Here is a 17,692-nt window from a genome sequence, read left to right as displayed (position 1 = left end):
GCCTCCTGCCAGATTGACACCTTCACTCCCAGCCTTTCTCTCTGCTCGCATTTGTCATCAGTCTGACACTCACTCTCTTACTTGCTCGAACACTCACTCACTGCGCACTTTCCAACCCGTTACAACGAGAGAAAAAGAGACATGTCTGAGCATTCAGGTCCAGGTTTTAAAACTCAAACTCTATCTGTTAATAGAGGGGAGGGCAAGAAGTGGGCCTCTGTAATAGCCTACCTTCTTAATAATTCTGGATTCATGTTTTGATGACCAGACAGACAGACAGCAGCATGTGATAGAGAAAGGAAGGGAGACAAATGCAGCAGAATGTGATGGAGAGAGAGAGGGAAGAGATAGTAGCAGATGATGAAAGGTGCTGCACAATGCATAAACTATCTGAGAATGTGTATAGTGTCTATGAATGAAAAAGAAAAACCCTTTTAATATCACAAACTAATGGTAACAAATACATTTCACATTTTCCAACTCGAGTCAATAAATGTTAAATGATAACAGTTTAACCTTTTAAAATCAGTGATTCATCGATTACTTTGAATGATAATACAGAGAGCATCAAATTAAAGTGTTTCATGATAGAAAATCCTGGGGGACAATCCCCCAGACCCCCCTGCTGCTAATGTCCAAATACACATTGTAAAAATCTTTGCTTCAATCTTACAATCAAGATAACTGTGTTGCAAAATGGCATGCAATATATTTACAATTATATGTTGTGTGGCAGAAAAAGATGATTTTTTACCATTTGAGGTGTGGGGCCAAATCGTAAACTCGCCAAATGCACCAAAATAGAAAGAGCCTGCTGCTTAGAACCCCGAACGTTATATGATGCGATGTTGAAAAAAGAAAATTACAGTTCCGATGTTGATTATCTCTCATTTGGAGACACGCTGAGTACACTACTTAATAAAAAGTGTTCTTTTTTCAAGATTTCAGTGTGTTGTTGTTTTTGTGAAAACGGAAAGAACGGGAGTCTATTCCAGTCTGTACATGGCGTTTTATTTTGAAATGACCTGATGCTGTATGCTGTTTTCATGTGTGACTTCCTGTTTGGAACGATCTGCTCCGTTCAGCCTGACGCGTGATTGAAGCGGCCTCCATAAAAATAGAACTGGCGCGTATCTTTAGCGGAGAGATGCTTCTGGGACGCCGGAGACGGATCCTGTGGAATTTGAGGGTTGATGAAAACCAGTCACTTTTCCCTCTAAATTCATGCCCTTATGTCTCGTCAATAATATAAAAATCAGCTAGCAGGGAACGTTCCCACAACATCGGCCAACATCACCGACAAGTTCTAATTACGTTTGAAAGGAAACGTTTTAAGGATGTTTATCATTTCAAATAAAGTTCTTGTAACATTAAAACAAAACGTTTTAACTGTTCTGAAGATATTTTCAGGATGTTATTGAGGCCTGGGATGTCAGAACGCCTTTTATAACACATTTGCTCAATGTTACATAAAAACAAAGGTAGAACATGCTGACTGCGACATTCTGACGATCTTTCCAGGATGTTAGTACGGCCTGAACTATCAGAACGTGATTTATAAAACGTTCCTGAAATATGATCTGAACATTCTCAGTGCAACTTTCTGAACATGTATTCATTACCAGAACATCGCACGTCACATTCTCAGAACGTTCTTAGAACAAAACATTCCCTCCTGGGAACCTTTTCCACAGCTTTAACTGTACTATGTCACTTTGTCACTTTACATCATGTAAACAGCTGTATGATGTTTACATGTGGTGATGTGGTGATATAATATAAACACTTTGTATGGACAATAATGCATTGTATCTATTGAATTAATTGTTTCTTTAATGTGAACAGACTTTGACAGGATTCATGCACGTTTGTTGGCTTTATGGAAATGTGACTTCATCAGTCATTGTAAAAACTAAAATGTTAAGGTTAATATGATTCATCAGTGTAACACTGATGATAAAGTTAGCTGCAATATGGCATAGATTAGGTATAAATTAATAATCCAGCACAATGGAAGAAGGATAACAAGATCCTTTAGCTGTTAAGCATAAAACCGTTTCGCAATGATACCAAATCTTGCACCCATGGGTGGAAAATACTACATTTTATATCAGTCAGAAACCAGACAAAACCCAGAATTATGGATATCCTACTAATACTTTGTGTCAGTAACAAGCAGTAAATTATGCAGTGGAAGTCCCTGTGTCATAAAAGATCTTTCTTAAATGTATGACATTCACAATACAGTAATTATGTTCAGTGACTTATACAACATTGGCCTAGTTTGTATGAATTTAAGGAGCATTATGTTTTATGGAGCATTTCAAAATATGTAAGGAATTACATGAGAAGGAATAAAAGAAAACTTTGATGTGAATCCGGAGTTACTGTCCTGGCTTTTATTCTGAAAGTCTGTATTTACTGTCACTCCTTCACTGGACGTGTTTACATGATGAACAAAGCAAAAAGAAATCTCTACAATAATAGAAAACATTTCATTTCACATTACAGTGTGAATAACGCCCGACAGATCAGACCGCTTCCCTCAACAAGCTTATAGTTTTATTTCTGTGATTTGTAGCGTTAGTTTGAATTCTCCTCGTGAAGTCCATCAGCAATATCCCCTGTACTTCTTCTCCCACAGTTTTACTTTACTTAATATTTACACTTCAGCTTTAGCTGGAGATGCTGCAGAGAGAGAGCGAGCCTCAGATCCCAGAATCCTAATCTCACACAGAAATAAACAGAAGCAGATCGATGTTCTCTCTGCAGAGCAAACATCACTGAAAGGCCTCGCGAATATCTATGCCCACTTTAAGTTTCTTGTGCAGAAGCAGATTTTGTTGATACACATTTCTCTCCGGAGGATCTGCATCTTTAATATTCTGTCAGTGTTCTAAACAGGAAACACAACTCTCACCGGGATGAGAGCGAAGGCTGGAAGAGAGGCACAAACAGGCAAGGCAGAGAGAGAGAGAGGAAGGGCGAGTCAAAGGTCTGAGAGGCGAACAAGACACGTTTACAAGAGTGTGGCACGTCAAGATGACGGCTCAGACAAAGGGAAACAGAGCGCACAGAGACGGTGACGGACAGGTGATGAAGCCTCAGACAGATCTGTGACCACACTGAGTTCAACAGAGGCTCCTGGACTGATCCTGGATCTGCCCTCCCTGCACACTCATGCATCTCAGCAGATCAACAAACTCAGAAGAGCAAAAACAAATATCTATTATTGGTATATTTATACCAAGAATATATAATAAAACAGCATTCCCGTCATTCCAGGCAGTCGAATACAAGCCCAACCCTTTTGGTGTGTCATTAAGAAGCAATTGCATGTGTCTGTTTTCTTCCTGCCTACATGTGGTAAACATCAGTGTGGTTAGATTAAGGCAAGAAACGTTATGGTTGCAGTGAGGGAAGATATCATCGGGTAGGTTTCAGCAACAACCTAACATTTGCTTTTGGATTGACACATGACTTGAACCCCGGTCTGCTGGGTAAAGGTCCTGTGCTGTTTGGTAAAAAAAAACAATTCTGGTGATCAATTCAGCCTCTCGTGGACAAAATGAGACTTACAAAGACTTTTTCCCAACTTATCTCTACAGTGGCCCACAAGTGCAAACACACTGCAAGGGTACGGACGATTTACATTATGAGAAAAAGACTGCAATTCAGAAAGGCAATTCAAATTAAAAAAACATGCTGCAAACAAATGCATTAACAGCAAACACTCTGCAAATTCATATAGGACGCAAAGACAGAAGAAAACATGAGGAAAAGAAAAGTGCAATAAATCCAGTCAAAGTTTCTTTTGCACAGTTGTTGCATGGCCCTCAGAGACACTCCAGTGGATACGTGGTCTGATAATCAGTATATCCAGTGCCTCATCTTCCTCTCTCTCTCTCTCTCTCTGCCTCTGCTCTCGCGCTCGCTCTCTCTTCAATAATAAAGCAGTTCCACTGAGCGCCCCCTAGGGGCCTGGAGCACTTCCATTGCGATAGTTTGATTTGCAGTGTTTCTTTTGCCGTTAATGTACACTCACCGGCCACTTCGAATGTAATACAACCATAGACTGTATAAAAAGATGGAGGACATGACAGCTCCCTATAAGTGAAGCCAAAACATTTCAGGCGCCCCCTGTTGACTGGCTGCAGTATAGGTCATAAAGCCCGCCTCCTCCATGTTAACAGATGGGACATGAGTCAAACTATAAAATCAAAATACATGCCAGATACATTTTTCTCAAACATGGTTTCTGTCATTATAGCTAGTTATTATCATGCTGGTTTATGTCCAAGTGTTAATTTTTCTGACAAGTTTATTTTTAATTAGTTATTTGATGCTGTAAAAAGGATGATTGACAGCTCTGTTGACAAATACAGCTCCTGCAGCCGATCAGTTCCGGGTGAGCAGAGCGGAGGATGATCTGCGAGAGGAGACGTAATTAAAACAATCACTAAAGTCATTGAAGTTTCCATACCTGTGAACGTTAACCTCAGACCAACACAGAGAAGCTGTTCTGCTGTTAAACACGCCGGCGTGCGGGACCCTTGCTGTATTTTTGGTAAGTTAAGTGTGTGTTTGGGTTAGCGGAAGTGGCTACGACCGCTTCACTCGCCGATCTCTACTGCGCAGTCTCTGGCTCCATATGACGTCACCATCACAAGATGGCAGCTCCTATCACGGGGACTATTTTGGCATCAATTACGTACAATGGGAGCGGATGCAGACGCGTTGTCCATCTATATATACAGTCATTGAATCCAGTACACCAGCTCAGCCATGAGATTTGCTTTCACGTTGCCTGTAATGTGCAGGCTTTTTCCTAAGCTGTCATAGAGGTGTTAATTCAATGATATTTCAGCGTCAAGCTCATAATTGCTGGTGGGCCGTACTGAGCTGCATTATATTCAGAGGTCTCTGATACTCCCCCTCATGTATGTAAATAGGGAGGACAAAAAATTAGAGACACATCAATATAATGTCGTTCAGGACAACACCAACTTTAACGACGGCCTCAGTTATAAACATCATTTAATTTACACACTTCAGACTCTCAACCAAAAGTCAACAAAAGCTAAACTTCATAAAAGCAGAATGCATGGCAGCGCTGTTGTGTTGAACTGCATCAGATTGTACAGGTGTACCTAATAAAGTGGCCGGTGAGTGTATTTGTTTCAGCTTTTTACAGCATGTTTTTTCATTTGCAGCGTGTTTCTGTCGTTACATTCTTTTTGGACTTTCACGTGTGTTTTTGAATACTTTGTTTCTGAATTGTCGGCCTGTTTCTAGTAACTTGAATTGTTCGTTCCACCGTAGCTTTCACGACCCAAAAAAAAAAACATCCCTGTACACGCTCAAACTATTTTCCCCTGTTTCTAAAGACTATAAAATGGTAACTGTTTCCCGCCCTTTATTCTTTAGTCATAAACACAGGAGAGGAGGAGTTACATATTTTAAAAAAATCTCCAGATTTATATCCAAAAGCCGCAGATCTTCAAGTGTCTCTCGTTTTGTTAACTCGCTTTCTTGGAACAGTTATAAGTGTATAACTCGGAAACGTGTGATTTATGTTAACTTGTATCGAGACACTAGGGTTGTTTTAGTTTGGGAACTGGGCACTAGGGTTTAGTCGATTTATTTTTCACACATCCGTTGTCGCACCACACCGAGGGAGATTTTGGTTGTTAGTGATACATTAGTTTACGGGTGGCTGCTTATATGTGTCTTTTTGTTTTCTACAGGCAAGATTAGAGTAGTCAGAAAGGGTTTTTCTTTTCACTTCTTCGTTTTCTTTTAAAGCAGCAAGGCAGCGTGTAAATGAGTGGTAGGAAGATGTCTTCAGTTTTGTTTGGTTATTGATTTGGCGCCTCCTGCAGCCCTTTGTTCCCTGCCTCATCTAGCTGCTTTTTCAGTTTAACTATTTCTGGTGAGCTGCTTACAACTTTATGTGTTTATGTATCTTTTTATTTTGCTCATGAAAAATTGCTGAAAAATGGCTGATTACATTGGCGTTATGTTGCTTCCCTTACCCCTACACCTTTACTGGGTTGTAACAATGATAAATACAATTCGCCTCTCTGGTCCGACTTCATCGCAGCGACATACCAGAAGGAATTAAAAGTCAATTTCTTTGAATGAACTCAAAATTTAAACTGCTACAGTTCTTCAGAAAACCATTAAAATCCTTTTGATGCTGCAAGCCGAAGTTGCACAGGAATATAATTCACAGAAGACAGGATTGATTTTATGTAAAAATTCTACTTCTTCCTCCGAGTAGTCGCAGCGAGTGCATCGTCCTGACTGCAGGGAGGTCTGTGCATGCTGATGGGTGAGTGCAGGTGGCAGATATGGAAATGGAAAATGAAATACTCTTCCCCTGTTCAATCTGGTTTCCATGTTGGTACACTTTAAGCCCATCACAGTACATGTCCCCTTCATGGCTTGAACTCTGTGTTAAGCATCTGATGAAGCACACGACTAAGACAGCAGTACCCCTCTCTTCCTTGAATTTAACAATCATGCCTCTGAAGTCACTCTGCTGCTGTGTTGTCTTTCGGGGAATTAGAGGCTTCTGTGTAAAGGTCTCTGCCCTCGTGCCTGCTGGGGTAAAAATAGCATCAGGTTTGGAGTCAGTTTGCTCCTGAGCTGTGAGCGAGCTCCTGGCTGCTTCCTCCTGAATGAATAAACGGAGGAGGAGGAGGAGGAGGAGGAGGAGGAGGAGTGAGCTTTTCACTAGACCAGGTCTATTTTGCTTACAGTAAAATACATTCAGTGTGTGTGTGTGTGTGTGTGTGTGTGTGTGTGTGTGTGTGTGTGCGAGCAAAGCCCACAAAGGAAACGCTACCTTGCATAATAGTGACTTTTACATGATGTGTATGTGTGTAGAATTTGGGATTAGGAGGAAGCACAGGAGCAGCTGAGCTTAATTTGTGGTCAGCGTGTAACGAGGAGCTTACAGCAGCTTTAGACAGAATAACAGAGAACACACGGAGTCAGTCAGTCAGTCAGTCAGTCAGTCACCTCACACAGAAAGACAACTATGTCGTGTGACACATTTTGATCACAGTTATTTCAAATATACATTGTTCATCTGTATGTTAACTATCAGCAGTATTGTCAGAGTGTTACTGACATAATGATCATGACTCTCCTTTTAACACATTAAATTCCTTAGCCTGTAAACATAGTTGTAAAAAGCCTCTGAAAGAGCTATGAATGATGTCATAGTGATGTCATCAGGGTTATCTCAGCCTGGGCGTGGAGACATTCGATCAGCAGGTTTCTGGTAATGAACTGCACTGAAATGATGGTGTGATGACAGGGTGGACATGAACGGAAATCCGTCTCATAGTTTCTGTGATGGTCAGTCTGGATGGAGCGTCTGACTGACACGCTGACCGACATGCCTTCCACAGAGCCACTTTGATAGCATGATTAAAAGGAATGGTATAACCCGCTCATCCACCTGCTACTGTCCATTAACGGTGTAAAACGGATGTCCAGAGGGGGCTGAGTGAGACTGTTGTCAAAGTCTGAAATAAAATTCATAAAAGCTAGAGAATAACTTACTTACTTATTTTCAGGATAGGCCTGTATTTCTACTGCAGATTTAGTCAAATCCTGTGGTTTTGTCCCATGCTTGCCTTCAAGTAAACCTGGGTGGAGCCAGTTAACTAGATGTTTTGCACCTGGGAAGGCTGTGCCTGGTGTATTTAATGTGGGGTGCTAACTACAAGATTAGATGATTTTGGGCCCAATTCCCCCTCCAGAAAAAGAGTCAGCAAAGTCCTGATGTTTTGATGGTTCTAAGGATGATCTCTCCAGATGTTCCTGTGGTGTGAGGATTGTAAGGAGTGATTTTACTTCCTTCTTCTCCTCAGAAGAACATCGAAGCACGTAGATCGTCACGTGGAATGAGACGATAGCCAATCAGGACGCAAGCTGACTGAGGGAGGAAGCACGACAACCGCAGCCATGGCGACAAACGTGAAGCATAAAGTAACATGTACAGCCCATGTTCACGCCATCTCCACCACTTCATCCACAGTTTGTTCTTTTTTCTACCTGAATTTTCAGTAAAAAGTCCAAAAACTATCATCACCAATTCTTCCTGCCCGTCGCCGCCATGTTTGTTTACTCTAAAGTCTCTTTTGAGCGCCAGAGATTTAGTGAGATTTCCAGCTGTGAGAGTCGGACTCTGGTTGTTGGTGAATGAATCTGTTAGTGTGTGGTGTGCTGTTTTTGTGTAATCGTTGCTCTCCACACACTACAGGAACAAAACTGTTCAATCTGTCATTATCTGTCGTCATGTGTGGGCTCTCTCACATTTTACACATCTGTTTTTATAAATAATAGTTTGAATGACGATAAAAAATGTGCGCGGTCTCCCTCTTTGTCCGGCTCAATGACAACATGGACCTTGAATTTAAGCTCGTTCATCACTGAATTGTGAACTAATTTCAGCCTTGTTGTCGGCTCTTCCTGTCATGTGAGGGAGAATGTACCAAGTGTTGGATTGTTCACCCATTAATAGGGAACGTGAGCTGGCCTTACACAGGTTTTAATTCTACTCGTGATCTGGTATAGTTGTTGTTTCACCACTAGCGACTCAAAAATGTGCAAGTAATGCTCTCAAGTTTTATCGCAACATGTACCTGTTGACTTTTTATCTTGGACTAAATATTTTGTACCGATGCATTCAGAGTTTGTTTTGATCCACGCTGTAGAAGGGTCCTTTAACAGTGTCTAAAGACAGAAATGAGACATTTTCTACAGGAAGCAGAGGAAGCAGCTCCTCCCAATTTTAACTCTGATCATTAGAACATTTGGGCTGCTGTAACACTGTGATGTCATCACACCGAGGTCTCATTAAGGTCCAAAATGTTCCTCCCAAATAATACGTGTTTTTTGATAGTTTGAAGCTTTTCTAAGAGAGTACTTTTATTGAGAACCTCACTTGTTCTTGTGTTCAGGGCAAGCCCACTCATTAATTTCCCTCTGGTATTTCTCCACAACACTTTCCTACACAATTGTTGGACTTAATCTAGATTAAATACACTTATGTTCACAAATGAGCTCCTCTGTGTATGCGGCTGCCTTTACCACCCTGCTGGTAAACAGCTTTGAAGTCACGCTTCAGACGAGGAAAGGCCTCGGTGCAGCAGGACTTAAATGTTAGCAGCCTTATTAAAAGCTGTAATGAATGAGTCAGCTCTTGATGAGAACAGGGACGTGGACCTGGGACAAGGGGAGCACCCGGCCTTTAGCGGGAGCTGGAAATATAAATCTGCATTCACACGCCTCTGAATATTAATGAGTCTAATAATGAAACAGCACGCCTGTCCCAGGGGAAATATCATTATGGATGCACAGGAAGCATAAAACCTTTGAGCTGCAGCAAAGCTGAGCAATATAAAAGAGTTTTATTGAATTTATGTACCGAGTCGTGTTTTACTGTTTAACTGTTTCTCTGTTTCTGTTAACCTTACATTTTGACCTTCTGTACTCTTCCTATTGAACAACTAGTGTCAGATGTTAGCCTGCTTTCACAGGTCCATGTGTTTATGTAGCATTTAACCTTATGGAAAAATGAACCTAACCTTTTGCAGGTCTTTGTGATAAACAGTGACAGACATGTGAATCCAACCATCAATCATTCTGCAATCTGCTAAGTAAAAGACTCCAAAACCTGACAGGGTCCGTCTGAGTGTTACTGTGCTTTGAGTCTTTATTTAGGAGGTTTCTCTCTCACTTACTTATGCGGCCTTTGCAGATTAAAAGAGATCACACTTTACAATGTGTCTAATTACCTTAATAGAATAACTGCACAGTCTCTTAACAGAGCTCTCTCCGAGATTGAATCGAGTCCCCCACATTGAGGCCCTGTTTACACCTGCATTAACAGGCATCCTGAGTTATGCTATCACAGCCTTAAAGAGCAGCTCCAGTCATGTTTTAAGACATGTAAAACGCTCTGCTTGAAATAATAAATTGTGTCTGATATGTTTTTTCTGAAAAATGCATTTAATCACCTTGAAAAAATCCTTCCAAGGCATCTCCTCCTTCAAATATTATATAATATATTATATAATATCAAATATTCCTGAATCTGTATAGTCCCCGCCCACTATGTGCTACGTTTCTCCTTTCGTAAAATTACAGCTGAAAACAAAACACGTCTCTGCCATCGTTTAGTGGCAACTTGTTGAAACTTAGCTTGAAATATAGTAATTAGTAACAGTAACGTTAACGTTAGTAGTGAGTTTGCAAACATAACGATGACGGTTACAGCCAGCTCGCACATCACCGAAGTGGTTGCCATAGGTTACACATAATGATATGCATAGCGTCACCCTGTCTATTAACGGGATTGGCTCCTTAGGTTTGTGACGTCTCAAACCTGCCAATCTCTGTCCTTGGTACACTGCAGTTTAAAAGCAGACAGGCCCAGCCATGGAGATGACTGCTGATGTTGTCCCTGATTTGTCTTGTAGCACATGAAGAACACCACATGGAGATGTTTACAAGGTTAAACACTGGATTTTAACTGGAGGGGGGCTTAAAGTTCAGGTGTAAACACATCCAGGACGGAGTGAAGAAAAATTGAGATCCACCCTTGTTCAGCGATGGTCTGGGACTAGTGTTAATTTTGTTGACAAAAATGATGATGATAAATGTTTTTCATGACGAAGACGAGATGTTGACGACTGACCACTGGCTATAATTGGTAATTACAGTGTCCCTTTGTCAACTCTTGGTTTTCCTGGCTGATGGTCGCTTTCCTTTTTAGACTGTTTGCTTCATCTGAGCGTCGAATTTGTTTCTTTTTCTTTGGATTTTCACTTATTTTTGGAAACATAAACATATAACCCGAGCTCAGGATCTATGTTAGAACACTGTCAGGACTTTGTTAATGAAAGGACGGAGCTTTACAGCCAAGTTAACCTGTATGGGCTGATTGAATTAGTTTAAACAGAGAAAAAGTTTTCACTAAAATGTAATGAGTAGTTAATGACTAAAAGGGTCAAAATTATTTAAATGTGACTAAAACTAATAAACATGTTTTAAGACTGAGACTAAATCTAAAATAGCTGCCAAAACTAACTCTGTCTGGGCCCACATGCCCACATTTGATTGGCAGTGTGTACGCAAATGTGTCCTTGGCCACAATGAAGGACCACCTACTCTCTGCAACCATGTGATGTTGTGTGACAAACCCCTTTGATTGTTTTTCTCGCCTGATTTCTCAGCTGAGTCTCGTGACATTTTAGTGGAGTATTCAGTATAGTGGGCTGTAATCAGTAAGGGACAGTGCATTTGATCCGGACAGAGGCAAGAGACAAGACTGCTTTCCACTTGTGATGGATCACCTAGGATGTTAAAACCAGGTGTAAGCAGCCTTTTAGTCTCCTCCTCTTCCTCCATCTTAACCTTCTTCGGTTCATCCTGCACTGACTGGCCTAAAAGGACAATCATCCTCTTCCATGTGTCCATTCAGTCAACATCAACGTCCTTGATTACGTAATTGACGACTGTTGTGGCCTGAGCCTGCTGCTCTTTCACGTCTGCCCTTCTGTAGAAGTTTTTATTAGAGATAAAACCTGACAACTACTCTTTCCAACAATGAAGAACCAAACACAAACTTCCTCTAAACACAATAAACAATGCAGAATTGCCCGTTTGTCTGAGGGGATGAACAAAATAAGTTGCAGCACAGTGAGAGCTCTGTCAGGGTAAAAGCAGCTGTTCCACCTGTTTCCCCTCCTGATGCTCTGATTTAATAAAGCCGCGTTCAGGCAGGTGAAAAAGCCTCTTTATTTGTTCTTCAATAAGACGTTGCCCAAGGCTCGAGCCATTCAGCCTCCAGAAAAGAAAGTCTTGTTTCTGTTTGGAAAATTGCTGTAGATGGAGCGTATTAGAGTCTGACTCGGTGAGAAAAGCTTGCAAGGTCATAAAAAGAAATCCAGGTGACAGACAGTAAAAATACTCGCAGCAAATAAAGCATTTATGTCGAGGATAATAAAACAGCACATCACAAGGCATTAGGTTGCAGCAGAGTAGCGCTTCACAATAAACCAAGGTACCAAAATTGGCAGTTATCATACAGTGAAAGTTTACTTATATGTGGTATTCAATTCTGTCGCATTAGGATGTAATATTTGGTGAGATGATTATAAAGCGTTTGTTCAAACCTAAAAACCTTCTGCTTTCTCAAACGCAGCCATAACAACTGAGTAACACGTGTATGTCGCTGCCTTGAGACTTTAACCTGAACTACTCTGTGAAGTATAGTTCCTCCCACATGCTCTTCCCTCTATCGTCATTTTTCTGTTGCATCAAGCAGATGAAACCTCAATGTAGACCTTTAACACAACAGTAGGTTTCCTGATTTGTGTGTTTTCCTCCTACGCAGGAGTTTCTATATTTTAAAACCAGGGAGATATTTAAACACAGTAAACAGGCTGTAATGGCTGCAACGTAATCCCTTGGAGCTAAAGGGCCCTAACAAAGTGGTCAAAGTGTTTTTTCCTACCTGTGGCCTTGAGCTTTGGGTAGTGACCGAAAGAATGAGGTCGCGGATAGAAGCGGTCAAACTGAGTTACCTCCGGGCTCAGCCTTAGAGATAGGGTAAGGAGCTCAGACATCCGGAGGGAGCTCAGAGCCGCTTCTCCACCTGAGCTCAATTTTGAGCGTCATAGCAAAGTGTGTGATTACTTATGTACATGTGATATTTTTTAGGTTTTTTATTTTTAATAAACTTGTAAAAATGTCTAAAAACCTGTTTTCACTTTGGCAGTGTGGGCGACTATGATTTTTGAATAAAGTATATCTCTTAGAGTAAGTCTGTAACGTGACATCATGTGGACAAAGTGAAGGGGTGTTTCACAGTTAAAGAGTGGATCTCTGTTGTCTGATACGCTCCTATCTCCTTTGTGAAGCACTGCAAGCGAGCTAGCGCTGCAGCAGATGCTAATCTCCCCAAACTCTGTCACTGCATCGATGCATGATCGTCACCTTCCGCATCACGTTACATCAAGTCCACACGTCTAATAACTGTACATCAGAGTAAAACCCATCACATTGTGTTGTATCTTTTCACTGTAACTCTGGTATTTAGTGAAGTAGAAGTGAAACTGTATTTCACACCATGATGTTAAACTAACGGTCTGCGGATCACCTGCGTGCCAAACCGTGGGGGGATCCGTACGGATCACGGATCAACTGCAATTTGCGTTACACCTCTACCTGCTTCTATCAGTCAGTTTGTGTGTGTCTGGGAATGTGTGACTTTGGACTTTCATCCTGGTTAATAAGGTTTTGTTGTTGGTCACATGACCATGCTGCACGCGGACAGGTGCAACGCCAGAGACACAGAGAAGAGGTGGGTAAGCAGCAACTTGTAGATCCCGTGTGTTTTGTTTTGCTTTTCTGTTGGTCTACCAGGCGAACACGGTAACTATAAAGTTATTCTAACTTGTTAATTTACTGTTTAACTTTCTTAGGAAGAAATTATGAATCACAGTGTTTGTTTTAATGTTATTTTAAGCTAAATGTCAGAACAATCAGAGCCTCATTTTTAGTGGACATACGTTGATATGCCTTGTTACGAGTACTTTGCAGCCATTACAGTCCGTCTCTCACTTGTTGGTTGAACAATCTCCTTCAGCAAATCCAAAACTGTATTTTTGCCTAAAGCTGAACCTTTACCTGTACCTGCCTGCTCCGTTACCTCTTTATTATTGAGTACTTCATTTGGGAGTGTCACTGCTAGCCTTTTAGCTTAGCATCAGTTCTTCTTCTGATAAATCACAGTTCTGCTCCTGCCAGTTGTCTGCACTTCTCTCTTTCCCTCTCGTCTGACATTTACAGGCTACTGTCCATAAACTTTTTTTTTAACATAAATTTGCCTGAAGGCTTGTTGCCCTGATCTCCATAATTTGTAGGATTTTTTCTCTTCTTCCTGATGTGGCACGCTGAGGCTGTTGAGTGCCATGAATGCATGTCCACAAAATTTGCATAGAATCTGCAAAAGAAAACGCTAAAGTATGCATGTTTCTATCTCCCACTGTTATGTGGATATTAGGTACGGTAAGCCACGAGGGTAAACGCAATACAACAGCTCAAAAGATTTCATAACGACAAACAAGCTGCAAATTCAGAGACAAAGCAAATTCAGTGTAAATATTAACCTGCTGTAAAGTCTTGTTTCCATTGCTTTAGTTGCATTTGCTGTCATCAGTTTTCAGAGTGTTTCTTCACACCCAGGTTTTTTATATTGAGAATATGGTTAATAACAGGGTGCACTGTATGCAGGCAGGGTCTGGGATGGCAGTAAAATCACTTTTCTTAATGCAGAGTATCCACAGCATGGAAGATGTAAATTAGCATATAGCCCAACCCATTGCCAAACCTTAATGTTCATCTATTGTCTAAAGGTCATCTATTGTTTCAGGTGAAAGGTCACAGAGACAGATATCTCAAAACCTGCACCAGCCAATACTGTGTGCATGCCCAGAGGTTAAGTGTAAAAATATGTTTGTTCAAACTGACCCTTTAATCACTTGTTAAAGCCTTCACCTTTAATTCACTTAATGAGATACTAACTGTATTACATGTTTACTAAAACTGTCCACGTGCAGTGGTGTTGATAAATCTATCAAGAGAAACAACATTAAAGCAGAACCAGACCGATAAACATGTTGGCCAATATCGGCCTCTGATGTACTGTATCTGTGTCAGTGTTGCCAGTAGAAGCCTGATTGTATGAAGACAGAGGGAGAAATGGTCCTTCTCTCTTTATTTATTCCCTCAGTAAACATGGTCCTTATGAGTTGCTCTAGTTTCAAGTCTTCTTCAACACAGCATGACGTTCAGTTAGTCAATTATGCTGCCATCTAAAGTCACAGGGACCATAAAGCGGGGGAGGATTTGGGGCAGGGCTACCTGTGATTGACAGGTCGTCATTTCTGATTATGAAAAACATGACTGCCAAAAAGCCACGGCTCAAAAGGGGGTTCAACAACAAATATGTGAAGTCAAGGTGGCTACGTCCACTTCTCATAGCCATGCAGAAAGTAAATACTTTGGGTGATTTGAGTCGTGTCATCATGAAGTTTTCCAAGCAGAAGGCGATAGTTTAAAATCCTCTCATGGCTGGCGACAACCAAAAGATGTTTAAAATCTGAACAGATAAAGCTTAAATGTGAGAGAGCCCACACATGACGACAGATAATGACAGATTGAACAGTTTTGTTCCTGTAGTGTGTGGAGAGCAACGATTACACAAAAACAGCACACCACACACTAACAAATTCATTCACCAACAACCAGAGTCCAACTCTCACAGCTGGAAATCTCACTAAATCTCTGGCGGTCAAACGAGACTTTAGAGTAAACAAACATGGTGGACGACGGGCAGGAAGAATTGGCGATGATAGTTTTTGGACTTTTTACTGAAAATTCAGGAAGAAAAAAGAACAAACTGTGGATGAAGTGGTGGAGATGGCGTGAACACAGGCTCTGCATGTTACTTTATGCTTCACGTTTGCTTTTGTCGCCATGGCTGCGGTTGTCGTGCTTCCTCCTTCAGTCAGCTTGCTTGCTGATTGGCTATCGTTTAGTTCCACGTGACGATCCACAGAGAGCGTGCTCGGCTGTCCTCGGGGTTCCCCCCACACAGCAGGATATAATATTGAACATATTTAAGATTTGAAATCTTTGTGGCCACGAGCAGATCGGGGGAAGTAAAATCACTCTTAACATCCCTCCCACCACAGCAACATCTAGAGAGATCATCTTTACAACCATCAAAGAATCAGGACTTTGCTTATTTTTGTCTGAAGGGGGAATCAGGCCCAAAATCAGAGCACAGCACAGTTTGCAGCACATGTAGCAGAACATCACAGCTGAGCGGACGCTGGTCCGATATGTTCTTAATAAAGTTTTTTTCAAGACGGTAGTCATCTGAGTACCTTTACACAGTCGCATCATGTTAAATCCTTCTAGATAAGATCTACTTATATTCCAGCTCATATATTCAGTAAAATCGCACCAGTCTCAAAAATCTAATCATGTTGGATCCTCTGACATGTAGTTCTTGTTGTTTGCTGCTGTTTAAAAGAGAAAGAGGCCTTCATTCAGTCTGCGTCTGACCATTTAGGTTCATCTTGGGACGCTCTGCCAGCGGCTCAGAGCATTAAGACACAGTCAAGTCAAGTAGAAGAATGAATAAAAAGAAAGTATAGCTGATCTGGAGGCAGCTTCTAACGGGACCTGAGGGCCTGCAGAGGAAGCAGCGCTGTCACTAACTACTGTTGTTTTGTGGAGCAGCAGTGCATGGCCCGATGCTTCTGCTGTAATGCACGTTCTGTCTGCCTGCAGCATGCAAAGTTTACATCTACACATCTGCACACAAGCAGGTTCACACTCACTGCATGGGCTCTTCTTATTTGTTATCAAGGATAAACTCTAGTTTAATAAGTAAGAATTAGTTGAAGGTTTAAACTCTCTCTCTCTCACGCACACACACTTCCTACCTTCACAGCATCTATGTGAGTGACATTGTCAAACAGCAGGTCGTTCACGGTCACTATCTGGTCCCCGACCCTCAGCCCCTCTCTCTCCGCTGATGAGCCCGGCTCCACCAGGGACACGTAGATCCCCACGCCGTGCTCAGACCCCCCACGGATGCTGAAGCCCAGACCCTCGTGGCTCCTGGAGCGCGTGAGGGTGACTTGGCGCATTTCTCCAAACGGACTCTCGAAGAACTGCGGAGCCATGGAAGCCGACAGTTCCGCGGCCGCCATGAAACCGTCCTGACAGCCGGGGGTGAGCGGCTGCTCGTGGACAGAGCTGACATATTTTTGCAGAGTTGGGTCGCCCTCGTCACCGAAACCCTCCGCGCTGCCGTTGCTGGGGATGAGGTCCGTCTTCAGGTAGAGTCCCTCTGAGGTGTACTGGTCGAACAGCAGCTGGTCGGACCTCGGGATGACCAAGCGCAGCATGGGCAGCAGCTGGCGTTTTCCGGGCGTGTTGAGAATCACTTTGAGAGTTTGGACCAGGTCGAAGACGTTGCGCTTGGCGTGGTACACATTGAGGCAGTGGATGAACTGCTCTCTCTCCAGGTCGCTCAGCAGCAGGTTGAGAGCGTTGTGGAGCCGCCGGACGTTCGCCGAGAGCGCACGGCCGCCCGAGCCGGCCGAGGTCACCGATGTGTTGAGCGAAACGCGCTCCAGATCAGCGCTCATCCTACAACATAACGGGGACTCAGTGCCTCAAACAGAGCGGAGGGCGGAGCGGGCATTTGTTAACGCGCTGTTCGAGTCGATCTTCCCGTTTGAAAGCAAACTGTGCAGCAGCTCCGCGCGCATCGGGCAACTTCAACAGGTGACCGGAGATCTGCGCGCGTAACGGCGCTGATGTGTCAGCTCCAAACAAACCATCTCCACAGTCGTTGCTCTCATTCTTCTTGCACGGAATAACATTTAAAACATTACTGTCCTGGTTGTCTTTTATTCCATGCACATCAAAAGCTGCTGCCCTCACCGGGACGAGCCTCCGCGATTCAAACAGTGTCCGGTGAAATATCTGAAGCCCGGCAGATGAAATCCGTGACGGCTCACTTTATCAAAGGAAATCATCAAATGGTCCTTTAATTAACACATGACCTTCTCCGCGTTTGTTCTGC

The 17,692-nt window shown here is 42.3% G+C and overlaps 1 protein-coding gene across 1 annotated transcript in view; it reads right to left on the bottom strand.

The window, feature by feature from the left end:
• whrnb (whirlin b) overlaps positions 1–17,252 on the bottom strand; it is a 97,052-nt gene extending 79,800 nt beyond the window's left edge. The window contains exon 1 of the mRNA XM_069683670.1: positions 16,542–17,252. Coding sequence (XP_069539771.1) covers positions 16,542–17,252 — 711 coding nt within the window. The remainder of the gene's footprint in view (positions 1–16,541) is intronic.
• Positions 17,253–17,692: the final 440 nt, after the last annotated feature.

Source organism: Semicossyphus pulcher, unplaced genomic scaffold (genome assembly GCF_022749685.1).
Source record: "Semicossyphus pulcher isolate SPU_LCO1_2020_fin unplaced genomic scaffold, fSemPul1.0.p SCAF_6, whole genome shotgun sequence".
NCBI classification, from domain to species: domain Eukaryota; kingdom Metazoa; phylum Chordata; class Actinopteri; order Labriformes; family Labridae; genus Semicossyphus; species Semicossyphus pulcher.
The sequence above is the reverse complement of the archived record's forward strand: the minus strand, read 5'-3'. Positions and strand labels throughout refer to the sequence as shown.